General features: G+C 44.4%; 1 protein-coding gene across 1 annotated transcript; it reads left to right on the forward strand.

Annotated features, from left to right (window-relative positions):
• The first annotated feature begins 1,268 nt into the window (after positions 1–1,268).
• SETD7 (SET domain containing 7, histone lysine methyltransferase) lies at positions 1,269–22,761 on the forward strand. Its single transcript, XM_050320518.1, has 8 exons — positions 1,269–1,382; positions 6,228–6,357; positions 10,696–10,897; positions 12,974–13,163; positions 14,775–14,856; positions 15,935–16,052; positions 16,329–16,486; positions 17,206–22,761. The coding sequence occupies exons 1-8, from the start codon at positions 1,343–1,345 to the stop codon at positions 17,384–17,386; spliced, it is 1,101 nt and encodes a 366-aa protein (XP_050176475.1). The 5' UTR covers positions 1,269–1,342; the 3' UTR covers positions 17,387–22,761.
• The last annotated feature ends 911 nt before the right edge of the window (positions 22,762–23,672 follow it).

The following is a 23,672-nucleotide window of genomic DNA, read 5'->3' on the forward strand; positions in this document are numbered from 1 at the left end:
CGAGCACAGAGAGTTATAGAGAATTGGGTAACATGAGGATAGAGTCCGGTCACTAGTTGGGTTCCACAAGGCACCAATCTTAGGCCCAGTTCTCTTCAACATATTCATTAACAACCTGGATGCAGGACTCAAAGGAATACTAAGTGACTTTGCTGACAACAATAAATTGGGAGGAGATGAATTAGAGGGCTGGGCAACCACCAACCATATGAAGTTTAACAAGGGCAAGTGCTGGATTCTGCAGCTGCGATGGGGTAGCCCTGGTTGTGTGTATAGAAAGAGGAACGAGAGGCTGCAGAAAGGGACCTGGGGGTCCTGGTTGACGTCAAGTGGAATATGAGTCAGCAGTGCCCTGGCAGCCAGGAGGGCCAACCGTGTCCTGGGGGCACCAGGCAAAGCATCGCCAGCTGGCTGAGGGAAGGGATTGTCCCGCTCTGCTCTGCACTGGGGCGGCCTCACTGTGAATATTGTGACAGTTTTGGGCACCACAATGTAAGAAGGATTTTAAGTTATTAGAGAGTGTCCAAAGGAGGGCCACAAGGATAGTGGAGGGCCTTGACGGGAAGCCATATGAGGAATGGCTGAGGGCACTTGGTCTGTTCAGCCTGGAGGAGACTGAGGGGAGACCTCACTGCAGTTACAACTTCCTTGTGAGGGGAAAAGAAGGGGCAGGCATTGATCTCTGCTCTGTGGGGACCAGGGACAGGACCCGAGGGAATAGCATGAAGCTGAGCTGGGAAAGGTTTAGGTTGGATATCAGGAAAGGGCTCTTCCCCCAGAGGGTGTTTGGGCACTGGAACAGGCTCCCCACGGCCTGAGTGGTCACAGCACCAAGCCTGACAGAGTTCAAGAAGCATTTGGATGACGCTTTCAAGGCACACGGTGCGACTCTTGGGGATGGTCCTGTGCAGGGCTCAGGGTTAGACTCGGTGATCCTTGTGGGTCCTTCCCAACTCAACACATTCTGCGATTCTACGCCTGTAGAACTCCGTTATAAGAGCAGCAGGTCAGTGCTCCTCGGCGTGAGGCGGGAGAAGCGGCGTCGCGGCACTGCCGAGGCCCCGCAAGGAGGGTGAACCGCAGCGATGCCAGCCGTGGTCGGCGGGCAGAGAGGGCTGTGCCGGTGTTCCCCGTGCTGCTCGGTGCCGTGCGATAGGGTCCATGTCGCCCCGCGTCCCCAGCGCGGAGCTCTCCCCTCGCCCCGTGAGGCTGAGGGGGCGGGAGGGGGGGCGTGACCGCGCTCGGCGCGGCCCCTCCCCGTGGAGCGGGGGTGGGCGGGGTGTCACCGCGGCTGCGCCTCTCGCCCGCGACCGACGCCGTCGCTGCCGCCGCCGCCGCCGCCATGGACAGCGACGAGGAGACGCTGGAGGAGGTCGTGGAAGGTGCGTGTCCCGCGGCCGTGGGGAGCGCGCCCCGCCGGGCGCGGCCGGCGCCGCCCCAGGGCACCGGCGGCGTCGGTCGCTGCTGGTGGAGGAGCACGGGGAGGAGCGCGGGGCGGCGGCGGCGGCGGCCGGAGCGGGGCGGCCGGGGCCGGCGGCAGCGCATGACATCAGCGGGGCTTATGCAACGGGCTGGGGCTGGGGCTGGTGCTGGGGCCGCCGCCGGGGGTAGCCGCGGTACCGGGAGGGCGCGCTGGGGGCCACCCGCCACTGAGCGCCCCGGGCGCGGCGGGAGGCTCCGGACCCCCGGGCGCGGCCGTGGCGGCTGCTCGGCTCTCGGTGTCAAAAATAACTAGTGTCACAAATAAACAGTGGTTTGTTGGTTTGGGGTTTTTTTTGTTGGTTGCTTTTTGGTTTTTTGGTTTTTTTTTTCTCCCTCCCGCAGCCCGCGCTCCCCCGCCCCGTGCGGTGCCCGGCGCTTTTTTTCCCCCGCCAGTGGCGGAGCGACCGGGGGATCCCTCCCGTCCTTGGGGAGAGTGCAGGGAGCCAGGCGCTGCAGTTGCGTACCTGCAGATGGAGAAGGGAAAAGGAAAGGACGGCTGCAAGAAGTAGCCGTGGCCGTATCCATGGGCAGCGGGGCGGGAGCCCATCCGTAAGGGAGCGGGGCAGGCCACCCCCCTAGCCAATATACACACCCTGTGTGTATACACGCCTGTATGTACACCTGCATAATACTCGCCTCTTGGGAGTGGAGGACTAACCCTTGGAGAGTTTTAGACCAGAGGAGTGAATTACTCTCTGGGAGCGAATTCGTGCTGGAAGCCTCCTTGGCACGCAGGAATGCGGCTCCCCAGCGCACTGTGTCATCCCGGGAGCCGGGCTCTGGGAACAAAGCACGGCATCTCTGCGTGGAGGCACCTGCTCCCCAAAGGGTTCCTCGCGGGGACCGCGGCCCTGCCGGGAAGAGCGGTCCTGGGTTTTTCCATACGCTGGGATTAAGCGCACACGGAGCGAGGAGCTGCCTGCGATGAGATGCCGGTGTAATGCTCATTGTTCCGCCATGTGCTGCTCGTATCCCGGTGGCAGGAGGATTAGGCCTCAAGAGCGTGTTGCTCCAGAGAAGGCATTTTGCACGGCGGGCTTAGTCTGACGACAGATGCGAGCTGAGCAGCTGCTGCTCGGATCTGGGCTTGTTGTCTCTAGGTATGTGGTGTCGGAGCCGAAGGGAAGCTTTGCTGTGTAAAACAGAGGTGTGAGGGGAGTGAGGTACGGGTGGGATGTGCCCTGTGCCCTAAAAGACGTGGTTTCCCCCTCCCTTCCCTCCCCGCTCCTCCAATCTGCCGACTGCAATTTTGTCTGGGACAAAGAGTCATAGTTTTGATCCCCGTGTCACAGATAAAGACACATCTGCCGTATCCTGGATTTGCTTAGCATTCAGCTAAGGAAGCGAATTTTCAAAGTATGTTTTATTCAGCAGTGTATAGGAATATCTGTATACGAATATCTCTGTTTGAATATGAGATCTGACATGTGAGTATCTGACAGGAGCAGGGTGCTCTGTGGGGGTTAGGATGACTGGGTGGTTTTGCATTTGCATACCCAAAGGAAGTTAGAAAATGACAGAAAGCAGCACTTTTTTTTTCTTTTTTTTTTTTTTCGCAGGTGGGGGGAAGGTTGGTTTACTGTTGTTATACCAAAAAGCATCCATCTGGCGTCTTTGTGGCCAGAATCTTTTATTGATGATGCACACTGTATGTCATGTGTTAAATAATACCGACAATAAAGGGCTTTTATCTTTGATTTGTGTACATGAGTGGTTCCGGTAAGTGACCCCATTGTGAGCTAGCCCCTATTAGTGTAATTCCTTTTCTTGAAAAGGCTGAGCTTAAGAGGAAATCTTGAGAGACCCTTAACGAAGTAACAAAAGTGAGATTTTGCAGTAATTTAAAAATGCATTTAGACCTTTTAGGTTTGCTTTTTCCAAACGGAGGAGAGTGGTGAGAAAGGGAAGTGGAGCACGCTGCTCCCACTGAAATAATGAGGGCTTTTTCCGTTGACTTAATCTGAAACAGAATTAGGGCCTAAGGCCTCAGCCGTACAGGAAAAGTTGCATCTACATTATGAAACTTGACATTTCTTCCCCCCCCCCCCCCCCATTGACTAAGAGAGACTGTATGTTTCTTGTTTTGTTGAGGGGTGTGGTGGGGTGGCAATTTTTTTTTTTTTAATAAGGGGAAATCTCTGACGTATTAGAATAACTGGATTCTTTGTATTGTGGCTGAGATTAAGACCCTATATAGAGGCCATGGGATCAAAGCTGACCATTTAAGTCTGTGATATAGTCTCTATCCTACTGTGCTAAAGTCCTGACACGTGCTCTGTGTGTAAGCGTGACAGCTTTTGTGCTGTGCTTTGCATTCCAGCAAAATCTTGACAAAACTGAATAGTCACAGAGAACAAAGTTGCGAGGGTTTTTTTTGTTGTTGTTGTTTTGTATGGGTTTTTAAGTAGTATAAGGTACCAGAATTGTCAGTATATTTTTTAAATCTCAGTGTTTTATAAAAGCTTTTCCTCTATAGTGAGGGGAAAGCTGGTGCTGTATTGTTTAGGGTTTGTTAGCTTACACCAATGTACCCTTCCCATATTGACAAAACTGATGCTTTTAATTAAAATTATAAATGTTGATGTAGGGTTTCTTGGTTCTAAAAGAAGTGTCCCCATAGAAATTTCACTGACCTTTTATTTAAATTAACATAACTGCTAAAACTCTTCCCTTCTACAGAAAGGAGTATGAGAGAACGGGAGGAAAAAAAAGCCTTTCTTACTGTTTGGAAAGAACAGCCTCTGTTTAAAGAGTTCTTCTTCAAAGTTATTAAAAACCTTTAGTGATGGAGCTTTTTCCCTTCTGCATTTTGCTCTCTTTCTACTCTATTATTTCTCTCACTTCAGACTGTAAGCAGTGCCTGATTGGTTTTATTAACTTCTTAAACTTTTAAGACTGTTTTCAGTCTAATTGGGACTGAAGACTTGGAGAGCTCAGTGATGTGCAGGTGTGAGATAAACTTTGTGGAGCATGCATGGGAAGAGTGAAGGAGGGAATCCTGGTTCTTGGATGAGTTCAGATATCACTGGTATTTTCTCCTGTACACCTTTCTTGGTGTATTTCTGTACTCAAAGTATCCAGTGCAGGAGGTGGGTAATGAAGCTGCACAACCTGACTTGGTTACTTTGAAGCACATTCAGTTACTTCTTTTTTTTCCCCCTTCCTGTATTTCTCTCTCTCCTTTTTTTTTTTTTTTTTTTTTTAAGGTAATTCTACTTTGAAATTGACCAAAGTTTGGAACTAAATCGTGACAAAGCATCCTGTGCATGTGAATTTTGCTGTCAGTCCTTCTGGTAATTGCAAGGCTTGTGCAGGCTATGTGCCTCATAGGAGAGGACTTCTGAACCAGATGTTTACCATGCCCTGGCTGTGATGTCCCTGAGGGGCATCCCAAGGAAGCAGTAGCTTATGGTGATGTGAGAGGAACACATGGGCATTGTGTGTGCTCTCTGGGTACCCTTGTCCCTGCAGAACCTTCAGGGTTTGCATAGATGGACCTCTGAAGCCACGTAGGTGGCTGGCTTTTCCCACTGCTGTCTGCACAGTCCTGTTCCCTCTCTGGCCACAGGACTGGAGGACTGGTAGTACGGAAGTGCCTCTGGTTGCCTGCGTCAGCCTGGGCTGTAATTGCTTCAACTCGCACTGAAGTTTGTTTCTGCCTTTCCATGTGTGTGTTGAACCTTTTCAGTTTAGGGTAAATTTGGTCTGAGGTGGAGGCATGTGCTGTCTCTCATAAGCTATGTATGCATCACCAGAAGACTTGGGGAATCTGAGGTAATTTTTTTATTTAGAAGCATGGAAGAACATAAATATAGGCTAGCTTTTATTTACTTGACAGTTTTCGTGCAGAATTTATACCTGCTGAAATGTCACGGTAGGAGTTTGTTACACCCTCCCAGGTGTATCACTGTGCTGAGAGCAGCCCTGCTGAGCTCTGCAGCCACAGCAGGCCTCAGGACTGCACCTTCACACAGGTAAACCAGGCAATAACCACCCTCTCTGCCATTTTCTCTGGGCTTTGTAGGGGCACTCAGAGGTGTGCTATGGGACTCTTATTATGCTTTAACTTAGATTGTGCTGGTGAGGATCCAGGTATGTTGCCCCTTTGCAATAGCTGTGAAGGGGAAAACTGATATGGCTAGGAAAGGGAACAGGATGTCAAGTGAAAAAAACATCAGAAAGGCATTGGAGAACAGCATTTAAAATATTAAATACCAAGTTGACTGACATACTGTAAGCATTATAGATATTACATGCTTTTATTTCTTTAAATTCTTGTGGATATAGCTGCAAGGTGGCACACCCACATTATTGTAAGGCATGTATTTATCAAAGAAAAAATCAAACCTTTTCTTACTCTGTGTTTTGAAGTGTAAATTTATTCTGTTCTCACCAAGAAATACATGTTTTAGACAAAGAATTATTATATTTTTTAAGATGCATATTAAAACAAGTTAGAATAATATAAACCTTGTTTCTTTTAGAAAGAAACCCTTATTATTCTCTTCTCTCTCCTGTCTCTCATCCCCTTTCTTTTACCCTGACTCTTTTTTAAATGATGTATTACACAAGTGCAAACTTTGCTAGCACAGAGTCTCTGATCACTGTTCTAACAGCAGTGATCTGAATTACTGTTTTGTGCTAGGGAGCTACTGCATTTCAAGCATCTGCAGAATCTGAACAGGTTTGAAATTTTATATAATAATTAACGTGTTCTGTTGTTCTTTGTCTGGATTTTATTTCAGGGCATCTAGATGATGACGGGCTGCCACATGGATTCTGTACAGTAACCTATTCATCAACAGACAGATTTGAGGGAAACTTTGTGCATGGAGAAAAGAATGGCCGTGGCAAATTCTTCTTTTTTGATGGAAGGTAGGCTCTACCGCTTCAGTTTTATCTTCTATATTCTTCCTTCTACTTGCAACGATGCAAAACTGATTTCTGTCCTTTGTATGCTGCTGACTTTCTGGATAAGGTTTCTCATTGAAAACTATAGCTGGAAAGTTTATTGTTCCTGTAGCCATTCCTCTGTACGCTTAGGGGCTTTGTGTCTAATGTGGTGCTGGTAGTTGTTTCCTGGTGGGAGAATGCAATGGTGCGAGCTCTTTTAGCACTGTAAAGTTATGAACTAATTAGAAACCGTAAGAACTGGGAGGTGGTCAGAAGTGTTAGAAACCATGCTGACAATGCCTTGGACATCAAAGTTCAAGTCCATAACTGCAGGTTGAATTCTTTGTCTAATAGTGCTGTACAGAGAGTGCAGCTGGACTGGGAGCTCCCTGTGCCAGCCCTCGTGCACAGAGGTAGGACCTTGACAGACAGGCTTATCCTTTGTTTGGTCTTGGAAATTGTTTCGTGGTTCAAGGACTGAGTTAAAGACAGGTTTGTTACCAACTCTAGTTAATCCTCAGCCAGTTGCCTGTGGCCTGACTTACTTTCAGAAAAGCCCCTCTAATTTCCCCTCTTTTCACTGGGAATTTGACAGTGACATCGAGCCAGTCTATGCCGATGCATGTGTTTTCCTCCCAGGTTTTCTTTACGAACACCTTGTAAATCTTCCCCCCTGCCGCTGCAGCATTCCTCTCTGCAGTTGCCCAGGACTTCCTCCAAAGGAGCAGCAGATGTATAAAATGACACGATTCTTCATGGTTTTGCAGCTGTCGGTGGCACTATGAATAGCAGCTGTTAAACTGACAGTCGTGCTGGGTCTACTCTCCGCCTGCTCAGCAAAGTTCTGAGCAGGAGTGGAGGTATTGTGCTGTCTCAGTGAGTCAGCTCCTTGTCTGTATTTGCCTTTGCAGTTGCTTCATACTGGGGATTGTGTTTTGTTTTTGTTTTTTTTTTTCATGAGAAAGAAATATATTCATTCAGTGATGCAGAAACTCATCGGGCCTCCAAACCTGGATGAAGAAAAATCCCTGCTGTTGTTGGTCATGGGCTTATTAAATCTGCTCTCAGTAACCGAAAACCAGGACTGCCCCAGCAGCTGACTTTTCCAAAATAGCTTTTCTTTTTTTTTTTTTTTTTTTTAAGTTGGCAGACAGCGTCTCTATGGACACATGTGCATAACGCTTCTGCGCTTGTGGATGATCTCAGCAGAGCAGTTGCTGATTGTACAGTCAAGAGGAACTGACCTGCTATTTTGTTTGTAGGGCTGCTCCTCCATGTAATCCAGGGTACAGGCAGTGCTCTGTGGGGAAAAGTCAGGTTGCTGCTGAGCCTTTTCTCTACTGCTTCAGTGCTGCCAATTCTTCTCTCTTTTTTTTTTTTTTGATTGTGTAATTTTCATAACCCTAAAAAGAAATGGAACAGTTGGCTACTGATGACTTCAGGAAGTAGCAGAATGAAAATATGCAAAAATAGTCTGTAATGTGTTTTGGGAAGATGAGGTATTTTTATAAGACATTACATATTTTAATTTAGCTAAAGCAGCCTTAACTGAGCAGTGTCTAATTACTGAAGATGTAATTTACCTAGCCATGCCCAGCTAGCAAGACTGAGTTGCTCTCTGAAATGGATGGTTCAGGAATCACGATGTATTGCAGGAAGAATGACCTGGCATAAAACAGGACGTGCTGTTTCCATTAACTGTGCCACGGGCAAGGCTGAGTGCTCATGAAGAAGAGAAATTAATCTCCAGAATTTTTGCAAGCACCTCTCCCTTTGCAGTAAGTTAGCTGGTTTCAGCGCCCCATGGCTCTGTTTCCCTGACAGGCTGCTGGTAAAGGCTGACAGCTGCACTGCTGTTGTTGGGGAGTAGCTGAGTCCTGTCACATATTGGACAGGCTGCAGTGTAAGCACTCTCATTTTTTGAGTGCTGGGGGATAGGACTGACTGCCTGGCTGCCTTGTTTGGTCAGTGAAAACTTTCCCCTTTACTGGAATAGCTGCCCCCTTCCTGTTGATCATTTAAGGGAATGAAAACCTGGCATGAGATAGCAGCCGGGTTTTTTTCCTCCCCCTTGAAAAAATGCAACAAACTCCAACATATTCTTTCAGTGAGAGAAATTTCACCCCTGGCATACTCCCTGTTTTGCATTGTATACTTGAGCTTTCCGTGGTGCCAGCACTTCTGGAGTGTACTTTGCAGAGCACTTGGCGCAATAAGGGCCAACATGGGAGCCATGCTTGGCACAGAGCTGCAGCTGCCCTTCTTCTCCCTTAACTGGAAACTCCTGTAAACTATCTCCCAGAACACAGTACAAAACTTTTCTTTTTTGGGAAAAAGATGCTCCCATATGGAGGGAGTGAGAGATGAATAGAGCAGTTTCTATGGATGTTAACGTAATACCTGGAGCAGAGAAGGACATTGCAGTTAAGTATTTCCCTCCTCCCAGCTCTTACCACGGGTTTATTTTTTAGGTAATGAGTATCTTTGGTCCCCTCTAGGCGTAATGGATAATGGGAAGACAGCACATCTGACTGATCTTGACTTTAGTGAAACTTTACACTATCAGAAATATGATCATGTGAGAAGCAAACCAGAGAAATATAGGCCACCTCAGGGTTTGTATTAGCAGGATTTTCTTTATGGAAGACACAGAAGCTATTTATTCCTCTCTGTGGTGGTCAGGTCTTAGCTGCAATTATCATGTCTGGCTGCAGACACCACACTTTGAGAGCTTAAGACAGAATGTGGAGCAGGGTGGAAATAACTCAGAAACTGTGAAAAGTATAAAAATTTTAGAGAACCTGAGTTTGAAGGACATAGACTTTTTTCTTCAGCTATCTTTCTTTTGATTTCCTTGGATGAGGTGGATCTTTTGGACACTATTTGGAGATTAATACAAAGACTGAACATAAAAATTTGAGTTACAGTAAAAGATATTTCTCCAATACTGAAGCACTGTTGTAATTAAGCCACTTGTTAACTTCAACTAACACAATTAAGGGTAACAAGAAGGGTTTTTTGGTGTTTTTCAGTACTTAAACTGGGGGTGGCTGCTTCTTCTAAAGGATATTTCTGCATCTGGACTCTGTGTGTGTTGTCAGCTACAATGAATTCAAATCTAGTGATCTGTGATAAACTAGTGGGGAAAGTGGCATCATTTATAGTCAAGTAAGAGCACTGATTCCTGATGTTTCCTTCATCTACCCTACTCCTTCCCGTTGCTGTGGTGCAGCTCTGGAGCAACTTGGATCAAGAAATTCATCTGACTGAAAAATAAAATAGTTTTCCTGCCCCTTCCTGTTTTGCATCTGGTTTGCACTGAGGCTTTTACTGTAATATAATTTCCCATGGAAACCTCAACCAGCTTGCCAGAGTTATGTAAAAACAGAGGATGAAGCTTTAGAAACGAGAAAGTGAATTCTGAAAAAAACATTCCTTCCGCAACTCATGAAAATCTGTTTTGTAAAATCATGTAAAACACGTAGAGTCATGTGCTCACAGACACATGTTTGGGCTTATACCTTAGATGCCTGCATCTGAAAAAAAACTAAGCAGTGAAAGTATGTGTGCTGCAGCTGGCTGTTAGCTGAGTGTGCTGGAGGAAAAGCTAAACAGTTTGTATTCCCTTATCCTAGTTCTAACACGAGAAAGAAGTAACTGAGCAGACCTCCTTTTATGGTTATGCCTTTATTCTTTGTAATGCAGACTGCAAGGTGTTACTGTGCCCTGTCTAAAGGGTTTGCAAGACAAAACCAAAGTGAAACGTTTCTGTGTTCAAATCCCAAGTGCAGCACTAGTTCTGCTTGACAGGCTCTGTTCCATTTTAATAGAGATACACGAAAAATGACAGTGCTTTTAGCAAAGTCCTGTACAAATGGCTGCCAAGTGTGTTGCTGGGGAGCTGACACTGAACTGCAGCAGGTTGCAGTTCGTGCGCTGTGGTGGTTCATCTGTGTGGCAGCTCAATTTCACCTCGCCAGAGAGGTGTCAGTAAAGATCCACACATGAGAAGTAGAAGGTCCTGATGTGAGAGTAGCCTGCTTGAGCAATAATTTCTCCTTTGACCAGGAGCGTCCATTCACTGCTCTAATTTGCCATTCCAACCTACAAAAGAATGCTGAGCACTGTGATTTAGATGTGATGCTGTGTCCCTGCAGCACATTCTGATGAAAGCACGCTGTAAGTTGTTTTCTGCCTTTGGAGCTCCATAGAAACAAGTTTCTGGTTTTCCTCTTGGCTTTCCAGTGTGTCGAGACTTTGGGTTCAACCCAGAGAGAGGTGAATAGTCTTCCACTGCTGTTTTCTTTCTCTCTTTACCAGCACCCTGGAAGGGTACTACGTTGATGATGCCCTGCAGGGCCAGGGAATCTACACTTATGAGGATGGAGTGGTCCTTCATGGCACATATGTGGATGGAGAGCTGAATGGACCAGCCCAGGAGTACGACAGCGATGGGAGACTGATATTCAAAGGGCAGTATAAGGACAACATCCGACATGGAGTCTGTTGGATTTATTACCCGGTAAGCCTGGCCACCTGCTCTCTTTATTGCACAATATGTACCTTTCTTTTCTCCCCAGCTGAAACAAATACCCACCATGACCCAGTTATCCAAGAGTCAACACACAAAAATCTGGGCAAAAGATCTGTGCATTCTGGTTTTTGGAAAATTCAACGTACAGTTAAAGCTTTTCATGTTGAATGCTTGCTCAGTAGGCAAGATTCAGCTAGGCTGCAAGATGCCTCCACTATTCTCATCTTCCAGGGAACCCAGACCCTTGGAAGTAAATTTGTATGTAATGTAAAAATAATATGTATAGCAATTTATGCATTGTCTCTTTGAGAAGGCTGGACCAGTAATTTTGCCACCTTATAGTGCTAGCTGTAGGTGAGGAGCATGGAAGCCATGCAAGTTATTGCAGCCTGCTGCTCTTATTTAATTAGACCTTGTCTCCATTTCTGCAGGGTATGTTGAGAAGTCTGGCTTTGCCCAACAAATCAAATATAAGGGGTGTAAGAACTGTGCCTCTGAGTGGAGTGTGGACAACTGCTTTGCTAATTAATCAGGCCATAATTTTATCTTTCTGAATTGTCATAAAACCTCAGATATTCCTCTGGAAAACTTTTGGAAAAATTTTTGTTGTTCTTCTACAGCCATTAAGGCAATAGTGGTTGTACTAGGTTTTAGGGTTTTTTTAATTTTAAATTCTATTCTGCCTTACACAGAGTTTTAGAGTTGAACCTTTCAATCTTTACCTTGTGCTGAGAAGGGGGAAACACCTGCCTGTAATTAAGCTGGTGGTCAAAACTGAGTCTATTTCTGTGCCATGTGCAGCAAAAACTTTAGTTGTAGATTCATTTCTAAATGCTTACCACTGGCTGTTCATTTTATTTACTGGTTTTCACTATTGCCATTAAGCACCTGCTAGGATCAATAAATGCTTTGTGTACACTGCCAAAAGATTTTCAGTCCTAGTATATAAAATACAAACAGCTGACCCTTCAGTTCGTGTATCTCCTGCTTCATCTTCCAGCTGACAAAGTGTTGCTGTACCTTCTGGAAATGTGGGTAATTAGAGGTTGTTTATCATCTTGCCAGACTTAAGGATGCAAAGTGTTCCAAAAAAAACACAACCCTTTACCATGGAAGGAATTCTTTCTTCATGGTTCTGTGCATCATGCTATGTGCACAAATTTTGTCCAAGACTTCAGTTTCTCTGTTCCCCATTACAGTGTGCTGAAACTCTTTTCATCCTTGCAGTTGAACAAAATGGTGTCACTTTGAAATAGAGTCTGTGCGCAGTGGTCTTGATCTAAATCAGTCTGTTGCCACATCACACCTGCTGTTTTTGCTCCGGGGTGTTATTTGGAGAGGCTTCCTTGTCCCTTTTGAAATAAACACCTGAAGTGGTTAGACCTGTGATAATCCATGCATCTCACTCTGCAGTTCTGTAAATAGACCTAACCTGAGTTGCAGGCAAATCACAGATGGCAGAGCCCAGGGCTGAAATGTGTAAACCTGAGAGAGGAAAAGTGTTGCTGCTGATGGCTTTCAGCAAACGGTTGTTCTCACTGAGCACCACTTGACATTGTGTGGGGGATGCTGGGACAGAGACACTCTCCAGTCATCCAGCAAAACTTTTTTTTTTCCCTAATAGGCTCAGGAATTTTGAGGTACCATGAATTAGCAGCAAACAAGGCAGTGTTTAAATGTTTTTTTTCCTCCAGCACAGTATCCTACTAACCAAACTTGGGCATCCACGTGGCTTTGGGCCTTGTTTTGCGGACTCTTCACATAAAAATTTTGCCAATTGAAGCTCAGTATTTGTGTCACGTGGAAGGAAAGACCTTGGGTTTTGCCTATTCCAAACAACACAGAAAACACCGTTCACTTCTATTACCAGTTTTATCCTAACTGGAATGACTTCATACAGCTGCTTTTTGTGTCTGCTTTCTCTCTCGTTTGCGTAATTTCACATCTGAACTTACTGTAGCCTAGATTGCTTTTTAAAAAAGTTGAGGGAAATCATTTTCGTGTACTGAAGACAGTATAGTACAACTGAATGCTTTGCCTTTTTTTTCTTGCCTGTGCTTTCAGGATGGAGGCAGCCTTGTGGGAGAAGTGAATGAAGAAGGGGAGATGACTGGAGAGAAAATAGCCTATGTGTATCCGGATGGAAAGACTGCGTATTCTGGAAGGTTCATAGATGGAGAAATGATAGAAGCAAAACTGGCAACTCTGACAGCTGTCGAGGATGGGAAACCTCAGTTTGAAGTAGTACCAGGCAGTAAGTTCAGCTAACACAGAAAATTGTATTCTACCGACTCTTTGCTACGGACAGCTTGGTTTCTGTAATGAGATTCTGGCTGTGATGAGCTAGTAAGTCTGCTAGTGAGAGTCCCCTTCTCTAAGTTATAAAGTTGGGCAGGGAGTCAGGTGGAGGGGTTCCTTTGCCCTTGGAACAGGCAGGAAGTGACCCCTGCATGGTCCTGCCAAACTGCATTTCATAGCCCTTCTCTCCGTCATGTGCTCGTGGGCACAGTCCTGTTCATCACAAACACCACTGTCCTCTGTGCCAGCAGGAAAACCTGCTTCACCACCTTACTGCTGTCACAGTTACAGGCCTTTTGTTAGTAAAATAACTACAAGTGGTGAGGGAGGCCATGGTTTGGTTGTAGCCCTGAGAGCTGGCTCTGTGGAAGTCAGTGTTAGCACTGTGAATGTTCTGGCACCTGTGTCACCGGGCTGGAAGGACACAGGGATTGGAATTAGTGAACCAGATTCAGTCATTGTGTAACAGTCTGATTCACCAGCACGTCAGTCTGTCTAGTCCTGCTGATAGAGAGTGGCTGTGAAGTGCATGGGGGCAGGGTGGTGCCTTTGACTTGTGTAGCCAGTGCTCCTTCTCTAGGGCAGTGGTGGCTTGGACCTACAGTTGTGGAGCGGTTTTGTTGCTCTGAAGTGTATGTGATGTTTTGGAGGTGTGTGGGTTAAGCTGCAGACAGGGCCATCAAGAGGGACCATGATAAAGCATTTAATTGTTTTACCAGCAAAGGTTGTCTCACTTGATATGAAACAGGCACATAAAACTCATTGACAAGCAAATGCATGTGAGTTTATTTTTTAAATCTCTCGGTTGTGATAGCGAGTCAAAATTTAACTTAAAACTTGCCTTCTAAGAGGGTACAGTTGGGGTTTGTAAATAGGATTAAGTTGTACTCTGGAGGAAGCTGCCTTAAGCCAGAAGAGATCCTGGACACCAGGGACAATGGCCTTTCATCAAACTTTGTAATACTCTGTTTTGTCAGGGTTTTTTCCCCATCTTACTTCCCCCTTCATCTTAACCTGTCTCTCAGATAGTTCTCTGGCAATTGAGAGAGGGATGTGGAAATGTAATTAGAGGTGTATCACTGAATTGCTTATTATTGGCAAAAAATAAATGACTGTAGCATGTGTGCTCTCTGACTGCTGAACCTTATCTTCTGTCTGAAGTCTCTTCAGGATTTGGACTAGAAAATACTTCATATTTTAAATAGTCCAAGATTTTTTATAATTAATGTATTATTGAATGTATTCTTTAAAATTTTGCTTTACTTTTATTTTGAGATTCTGGGAGGGTTAGTTTTGAAAGACTGTCCAATCCTCCTTTATGAGTTGATAGTTTGAAGAACATATGTATCACCTTTTTGTGTTAATACTGTTACTCTAGTAAGTTGAGGGGAAGAATCTCACTGAAGGCTTTTCACAGGTACAGTTCTGTTTAGTACCTTTTCTTGGAAGAATAACATTTTTTCAGCCATTAAAATTTAATTTTTGAATGTTGAGATTAAGTTAAGGGTTGCGTGCTTTCAGTGCTGCCAGTTAGTTTATTTGCTCTGTTGATGTCTGTTTTTTTTAGGCCCAGTGTACACTTTTGACAAATCTACTTCATCCTGCATTTCTACAAATGCCCTTCTTCCTGATCCTTACGAGTCAGAAAGGTAGGCTTTTTTCCTTCTCCCAACATTTCTTTGCTGTTACATATTTAGGGCCTAATTTTGCAAACCTTTTCTCATCTAAAATTTTTTTAAAAAGTTTTGTAAGCGTTTGTGAAATGTACATCAGTCAGCGTTTGACTTGATTGACTTTCCTTCTGATTCACACAATAAAATTGCACTCTGGTGGATGAAACACAATGATACTTTTTAAGAAATTAAACTAGGATAATTTCTTAGCATTTCAAAGACATGTTCGGTCAAGCCCTGGACTCCACTATGGCCCTCATATACAAAATGTTCTGCACAAAAATATGCTATTCCCTATTTTCTAGACGTGTAACTAGCTTACAGGGTGCTGCATTCAGTGTCTCTTGCAGGGTGGCATGCGTTGCACAAAATCTTCTCCCCTCCCTATAGGTGTAGGAAAGCGGCAAGAGTAAATCATCATCATGGAGGAAAGTGAGATACTGTTTGTGACAACCCTGCAGTGTCAAAAAACATTGCTCAGGAATTGCCTCGTGATAGATATTCAGGAATATCTCTTCTGTGGCTATTCCACAATTACACTTTTACCTAGACCTTTAGGAGACCTTGCTCTGTATACACCTCAGCTGTAGTCCTTTTCTGATACTCTGAAGTATCTAAGTAAGTGATTAGTCAAATATTGGCATTGATTTGCATTGAGTCTTTGAATATGTAGCACTTTACCTTCAGAACTCTTGCTCATCTGTGCGTCTACATACCAGCAACCTCAGCCTGGTGGGGACCTCTGGGATTTCTGGTATGTTATTGAGGGCATTCCTGAGTTGGAGCCATCACTGAGGAGTAATAGTAGATTGGCACTTGAAAAAAGTAATTTTCAAAGTCACCCCCACTCCCCACCAAATTTTTTGCCAAAATAGAGAGAGTGTATGGAAGAGAGGAAGGGAAGGACTTCTATTTAGAGGTTCTGAACTGTTATTATTATTGACTTTATTGTTATATTGAAGTATTAGTGTTTATCCCAGTAGTGTTGTGATAATACTTCTTGAAAATTAAAACTGTGACCAGTCATTAATTCCATGCCCTCTTCCTCCTGTAGGGTGTACGTGGATGTCTCTCTCATTTCCAGTGCTGGAGAAGGATTGTTTTCCAAAGTAGCAGCAGAAGCCAGGACAGTGATGTCCTTTTACAACGGAGTGCGAATTACACACCAGGAGGTAAAGAAGAGAAAAAAGTCAGTCTGAATTTTCATTGCTCCTTCTGAAGTTTTTTTCTCATGGGATTTTATACCTGTCACTTTCCCACCCATAAGATTTAATATGATAAAGTTTAATTTTAAAGAAAGTGCATGTTCACTTACTGAAAAAAGGTGGTGGGTCTTTTTTAAATGGCGCACAGATGAAAAGCCTTAGCTGCATATATTTTGAATGTTGGCTTTCAAACTGCTGACAAAGTTGACCACACAGACACTGGATTTTTGCCTTGTAAACTAGGTAGACAGCAGAGACTGGGCCCTCAATGGAAATACAATATCTCTGGATGATGAAACAGTCATAGACGTGCCAGAGCCCTACAACCACGCTGCCAAGTACTGTGCCTCGCTGGGGCATAAGGCCAACCATTCTTTCACTCCTAACTGCATCTACGACCCGTGAGTAGAGTCCTGTGTTTCGGGGTAGAAGCTGCAGCCCAGCTGTCTGGGCTCACAGGATGTCTGTGGGCAGCTGGATGAGGAGCAGTGGTGGGGTGGGAGCAATGAGTTCAGTCACTGAAGGAGTTTCTGCTCACCTGGGCTGAGCTGGAAATGGGCTGGCACGGTGTGTGGGTGCTTGATGTCTGTTGGGACTTACACCATGGAATGTCTTGAAGTTTGCAACTTGTCTTAGTTTTGTCAGGAAATTTATGAGCCACTTCTTGATTCTAAAAATGCATTGTCACAGCTCTCTAAATCCTAGCTTGGCTAGGACTGCGCTGTCCTTTGCTGAGTTACTGATGCTTGACCAGCACCATCAAATGTGCTGTTGTTTTTGAAACTCAGAGAAAATAAGCGTCTTGCTGCTCTGCACCAGGAAACTTTTCATGTAACCGTATCCTCATACCGAGGTATAAACAAACACACTGTGGATACATCTATGTAGAAAATAGTTTTCCTGCATTAAATAAGCCAAACTTCAGATAATAGAGCTACACACAACTCCTTTGATACGTCAATATTTCTGCTCTTATTCTTAAATCTTTATGAGGTTGACTCGAAGCAGTTTGCTAATCTGATATCAGACTATGCAGTGTTACCCTGAACTGTGAGGGACTCCGGAAACGGTGAGTCTGTAAACTGACAGCTGAGCCTAGCAAAGATGCTTTTTTCCCTAGGTTTGTTCATCCTCGCTTTGGGCCCATCAAGTGTATCCGTACCATCAGGGCTGTGGAGAAGGATGAAGAACTGACAGTGGCTTACGGATACGATCACAACCCCGTTGGGCAGAACGGGCCAGAGGCACCGGAGTGGTACCAGCTGGAACTGAAAGCTTTCCAGGCTGCCCAGCAAAAGTGAAACGGGAGCTCCTTCTCCATTCAGCAAACTGAAACAGAAACTTGGATCTATGCACTACCTTTATACTGAAAACTGGACAACCAGGGATTGTTCATGCTGTTGCAACATAACTTTGCATTCTGTGTTAAGAGATAAGTTTCTTGCATACTAACTAGGTTTGACTGTGTTACTCATAGCAGATTTAAAATTAGCTAGCGTTGCACCAGTCTTATCTGGAGAAATTATTTAATATTCTATACAAGATGTGGTATTCTTTGGTAGCTTCTGCTTTTGCACCATATGCAAAGATGCCAAAAGACTAGACAGAAACTAAAATGGGTATATTGTTCACTTTTAGTCGGCAGACTTAGTGTTGCTCTCTATCTGCCTAGGCATTATTGTGCAACTGCATTTTGCATATATGCCACTTGTGATGATAACAGTAATATTTTGATATTCTCTAATAGTAGCATAATTTTGCCTTTTTAAACCTTTGATCTGAATCTTGCAATAGAGCAGTTTATTTATTAGCATATAGGAGGCTGGGTTTTAACTCCCCTTTCCTCTTGTCTGAACGTTGTTCTTTCTACAAAATCCTCTTTTGCAGGAGAAAATCCTTTCTAACTAGTGGAAAGGCTTGTGTGTGTATGTGAGAGTGCTGTGTGTTGGTCTTTGTGGCTCTCTAAATAGTATAGCAACATGTCCAAACATAATATTTATCTAGCCTTTACGGCTGGCTTATTTTATTTAATTTATTATTATGACATGCAAATGAAACTGTTCTTTGCATGAAGATTTTCTGAAAGGAGAGAACAGATTCGTTCATCGAAGGACTTTCAGAAGTTCGTGTTCTGGAAGGCAAGGCATTGCTTGCATTAGTAGTGTGTCCATGAATTGGTTTGTGTATTTCACCTGTTAAAGCAGCCAGTTCTCAAGGCAAAAGTTCTGGCAATGAGGTGCTTGTGTCTCCCATAAATTCTAAGAAAGGAGGTGTGTGTATTTGGGGGCAGGCTGTAGTACTTGGTAAAGGAGAGCTATATCTTTTGTGTGTGTTCAGTTGACAAAGAATATAGCCTTGTAGCCATCTTTTAGTAGTGCTGGCTTAAGACACAGTGAATTAATATAGAATGCGGTGTCAAAATAAGATTTTTTTTTTTTTAAAGAAAAGATACAAAAAGATTGTTTTTGAAAGACAAACAATGAATGTAAAAACATCACTCACTGCTCATATTTAGAAACAGCAGTCAATCCATAGCTTTGTTGTAGCCAGCAGTGGGGGGTTGTGAATATTTCATCTGTAGGGCTGTGTTCTGGGGTTTTTCGGGGGTAGGGAAATTGTTGTGCATTTTTCAGATACTGTACTGGTCTCGCCTAATGCTGTATAAGAGAGAAGTAATGTATCATCTCGATCTGGGTACTGGAGCCTTTCTGGGACTCTTGATGCTCTCTTTTGGGTTTAGCAGCTTAGGGAAAAACTCAAATGCATTTGCAACACTTTCTTTAAATGTTTGTAGTTTAAAGAAGTTTGTATATATGTAACATAAATGATTTGGGAATCAGACCTACCTTTCTATTGCAACACATTTTGGTTGGTTGCTTGAACAGTCGGAGGTGTCTGGCTGTCTGGGGAGCTGGGCAGGGAGGATGTGCTGGGGACCTGCAAGTGGAAGGATGAGGTTTGTGCAGTCTTGAGAATCCTTGCTTTGGTACCCGAGCAAAGTTAGGGATTACTCATAAGAACCTCTCTAACCTGGGGGCTCTGTTTAGTCCCTGTGACTGATCACAAACCTTTTCCGGCACCTCACCATTTAAGCTTGCACAGAAGCTACTCTGTGCTTGTGCTGGGGCAGGGGACAGGTAGGCTCAGGGCATTTTGAGGCTTTCAGTGGTGATCTGAATGTGAGCTGTGGCACCTCCTGTCTCCTCGTGCCGGAGACTCAGCTCTGCACCCCATCCAAGGCAGGCGTCTGGCAGAGGTGACAGCTCAGGGATTGAGCTGAGAGTGCAGAGACACAACTGCACCTCACAGATGAGGGGGAGTTCTCAAAGGTCAGTCAGGAGCACAGTCTCAGCAAATAATCCTCAAAAAGAAGCATGCATGACTTGATCTTTCCCTGCCTGATCACAGGTGGTTACTTAAATCATCAGCCAACTGCAGAAAAGCATTCCTCTCTGGTAGGGAGCTGTCATGTGCATCTAGTGGATTATTCTGCCAGGACCATGAAGTTTGCAAAATTGAGGCTTGAGTTTAAGTGCAGGGAAGAGGGAGAGGGAAGATACATGACTGAACCCTGCTGGGAAAGGATGGTAATTCCTTCCACAGTCTTGATAACCTGCTTTGGACTGCTGGCCTCTCCGTGCTCACTGGAGAATTGTGCTTAATATGTTCTGATCTCTAGAGCTCCTTTAGCTTCATTCCTGATCAGTCTCTGATTCCTCTGCTATCTCCTCTTTGTGTGGAGTTGCTTATGTTTTGATAGATTTGTCAGTCTTCGTATTGCCTGATTTTTGAAATAAATAGAAAATAGGTGCTCTTTACGTGTCAGGCTAGAAGATTGTATCCTAAAATAGGGAAATTCAAGAGAAAAAAAAAAAGGCACTGAAGTATCCTGTGTGTTCTCCAAAAATTTGGTGACAGTCAGGCAGATTCTTTTGCACACTGGTGTAGCCTGGTAGCATGCCACAGCTGTGGCACTTGTCTTTGTTAGCTCTGCTGTCCTTCTCTCTGCTCTGTAAAAATCTGTTGGTCCTTCTATAGCTCCCTTCTTCGGTGACCAACCTTCTGTAAAAGTTGTGATTATGAAGCTGCTTCGGCTTGATTCAGGACCAAGCCTTTTAATTCTTCCTTGTTTTCTTTCTGGTCTGTTAGAGTGGAGATGGCTGGGATGGTTTTTTACCACTAGGTAGCAAAAGGGCTCAGTGTGTCCTTCAGAGGTGTGCGTTGGCAGCCACTGGTTCAAACACAGGTTAGCTACAGAACTCCAAATAATGCCTTAACTCGGTCAGTGTATTGCAGCTCAGCTTCTGGGGCTCACTAGGTAGGAAGACCAGCTTTGCAAAACTATTTATCAAGTATTATGATGACATATCTGTAGGCATGAGACCCGCACCAAACCACGGTTTTCATTTGGGGCAGAGGAAGAAGTCATTTTGCAAAAAAATCCGTTTGGGTCTGTGGGATGCAGCTGACTGTTGGTGAATATGCAATAATAAAAGAAGCTCCACTTCTCTAGAGTCTGGCCAAGGACCTGTTCTGTCAGCACAGAAACTGGGAGGAGAGCTGATGCCTGTCAGCTGAGCCTGGGTGAGCAGCTGGCTCTCAGAATACTTGTGACTAGGATAGGAGAACCTGGAATTGCTGCTCTTTTCAGGTAGGGATCAGTTCCCAACATCTACCTTTAGTCTGCAGTGCTGCATGTGGCCCCTCTGTGATGGGAGGGTTGTTACCTGAGTTCCCTTACGAGAAGAGCCTGTATCAGCCTGTATTAGGGGCTGCTGATTGTCTCTTAAAAAGAAAACTAAATCTGAAGTGGATCTTCCTGCCATGGCAGCACAAGAGTACAGAAGCCCAGTTTTCTGGAGAAGTGAATAATCTTGGAAACAAGGGAGCATGAGAAGTTAGAGCTGAGAGCTACCTGCTGCTGGGTCACTCCTCTGGATAAGAAGGAAAAGGGCTTAAGCCGTGGAGGGGGTGTCTCAAGTTAAGTCTTGAGCTATAATTTTACTTTTGGGGATCTTTTAAAATACCTGGTTTTCCTTCACAAATCTAAAAAGGCTTTTCTTCCTTTTTTGGTTTTGGTTTTATTTTTGTAGCAATTATACGAACCTAACCCTCATAAAGACCTGCAAGTCTTAACTGTTGAAAAAGTCAAAGGAAATATGTGGATAATGCTCTTCAGCAGTTGGAGTGAGAGCTGTGAGAGCTTTTTGACTTTTTCCACAGTTGCAATGGTACCCACTATAATGGCCCATGCTTTTAATCACTCCTGGGCAACTCCCTGTGCAGGTTTTGGGACCTTTTGGAGGTCAGCTGCTCGGCCATGCGGGGCTGCATGTTTTGGGAGCGACTGGGCAGCCTTCACCTCAGCGCAGCCCTTCCAGGTGCAGAGTTTGCAGCCTTGCACACCGCTGGCAGTGGCTGGGGTTTATTTCCCAGGGTTGTAGCCTGTTGCTGGTGTGTAAGCAAGAGCTCCATCAGGGATATCACACCCTCTGCCAGGCACTGGAGGAGCAGAACAGCCAACATGTCCTCTCTGGCGAGAGAAACTGAGAAATGGTGGAAATTACCACTTTTCTGTTTCCTTCCCAGCTGGCTGCCCCTGTCCTTCAGTCAAAACCAGTGCTCACTGCTTGGGTTGCACCAGGGACTGTACAGTGTCCCTTCTGTCCCAGAGATCTCTGTGATTTTTGTCCTTTCACTCAATTTGATAGTCTTCTAGGAAACTGCTGCCGTTGCGATGAGGTAACGCGTCGTACAGAGCCGCTTATCTGCGGCTTCGTTTTCCTGCGGCACAGCAGAATCGCTGGAGCTGTGGGTGCCTGAGGAATTCACCTCCATTGCACTTAAGAAAAACCAAACTGTTTTGGAAACAATGCTACTGAAGTGTCTCCTTACATGCTGGGGTGCTGCATTAGACGCCTCTTCCTCCCTTAGTGCTGCGCTGTCGCGAGCTGAGAGCATCTGGGCGAGGAGAGCAGGCGTGGGGGCAGCTTTACCCATGGGTGCCAGTGGGCTCCACGCTCACCTGTGCCCTGGGGTGAACTTGTTCCTTTTGCTTTGTGTACTGGAAATACGAGAACTCTATATTTTTTGGACAACGAATTTCTAAGCAGTCTTATAAGGGATTTTTAAATAATAATAAAAAAAAATAAAATAAAATAAAAAGGTGCAAGAATGAGTGCATGTTTACTTGCCCCAGATCAAAGGCTTTGAACACTAAGGTCACTATCTGTTGAATGGACCCTCCTCTTGGCGCTTTTCTGTCTTTGGGCAATGGAAGCTCCTGCTCTTTTCCTCTTACCAGTTTTACTGTAACTATATCTTTTCCCCCTAGGAGAAATATATATACAAAAATTGTAAGCAATTAAATGCTCAAGCCATAAAATCACGAGTGTGGGAAGACCCTCTTCACAGGTTTTAACGTTTGTATGTAAAATGATGTTTGTATGAAATATTTTCATGGTAGAATGAATATTTAAACAAAAAAGTTCCAGTAAGATCTAAACCAAATTTAAAAGGATGTCTTTTTGTAAGACGCACGTGTAATTGAATACCAGTAAGTAGATCATTATTTTTTTAAGGGGAGATGCAACAAATGATCCTTAGAATTACAAATGGTTGTTTCTGCTATTTGGGAGAGTATTTATGCAGCATTACAAGCAGCTGCCATAAATAATTGCAATAGCAAGGCTAGTCACATCTTCAAGACATACCTCTCAGCTCATCCCTTCATGGTATTGTACAAACGACCCATCCCTCCTTTCTGCAGATTCCCTCCTAGAAAACTTTTCCTACTGTAACTGTAATGAATTTAACTCTGAGCTAAGATCCAGACTAAAATTGTGTATTACTTAACAGTTTCTGCTGGGCCTTCTGCTATTTTAATACTCTTTAGCCCATAATTACTGGGTGTCTCTGTTCTGAAGAACTAAGTGCTAAAGAATAATCTTTGGGGTAAGCTTATACACGTGTTAGCGGTTAACCCCGGAGTATTTAACTTGTATACAGTACTTGATAGGTGTTTTATGACATTTGTACTCGAACTATGAGCCTTACTGAACATCTGTAGGTTTATTCATGACTTTTAAAAATGGATAACTCTAAGAAAGATGTTTACATGAATGATGATTGCCCTTCTTTTGATGTTATGAATGAGGTTTTTATAGTGTGTTTGGGCGTATGTGCAAGGAAGCAAGAAAAGTGTTTCTGGGGAAAAACAGACTTGACAAACATTTGTAATAAGTGAATTTTAAAGATTGCTTTAATTGCGCTATCAAGGCAATGCAGATATTAAAATATTCAACAAAAAAGTCTTGTCTCTCCTCGTTATTTGCGTGTCACATTTTTGGGCATCCTCTGACCTCTCCCCCAGGCTTGTGTGTGCTGTGTGGCCACGGTTGTTGCTGATGCAGGGGAGCAGGATTTCACACAGTTAGCACACTTCTAGGCCATGTTATATAAATAGTGAATGAAAAGCAGAACACTCCCGACACCACTGCATTGTTGTTTTTTTTTCCTGGCACCTCTGCTGCTTATTCACTTCTCTCTATTTCAGTGCACATAAAATGGGCTTCAAGTTGTGTTGTG

Source organism: Myiozetetes cayanensis, unplaced genomic scaffold (genome assembly GCF_022539395.1).
Source record: "Myiozetetes cayanensis isolate MyiCay16 unplaced genomic scaffold, myiCay2020 scf24, whole genome shotgun sequence".
NCBI classification, from domain to species: domain Eukaryota; kingdom Metazoa; phylum Chordata; class Aves; order Passeriformes; family Tyrannidae; genus Myiozetetes; species Myiozetetes cayanensis.

Excerpts from the sequence above, each read along its gene's own strand:
- SETD7 (XM_050320518.1), top strand. The coding sequence starts at position 1,343 with ATGGACAGCGACGAGGAGACGCTGGAGGAGGTCGTGGAAG. Across the intron at positions 16,053-16,328 it reads TGCGAATTACACACCAGGAG|GTAGACAGCAGAGACTGGGC; the intron begins GTAAAGAAGAGA and ends CTTGTAAACTAG. Across the intron at positions 16,487-17,205 it reads CCTAACTGCATCTACGACCC|GTTTGTTCATCCTCGCTTTG; the intron begins GTGAGTAGAGTC and ends TTTTTTCCCTAG.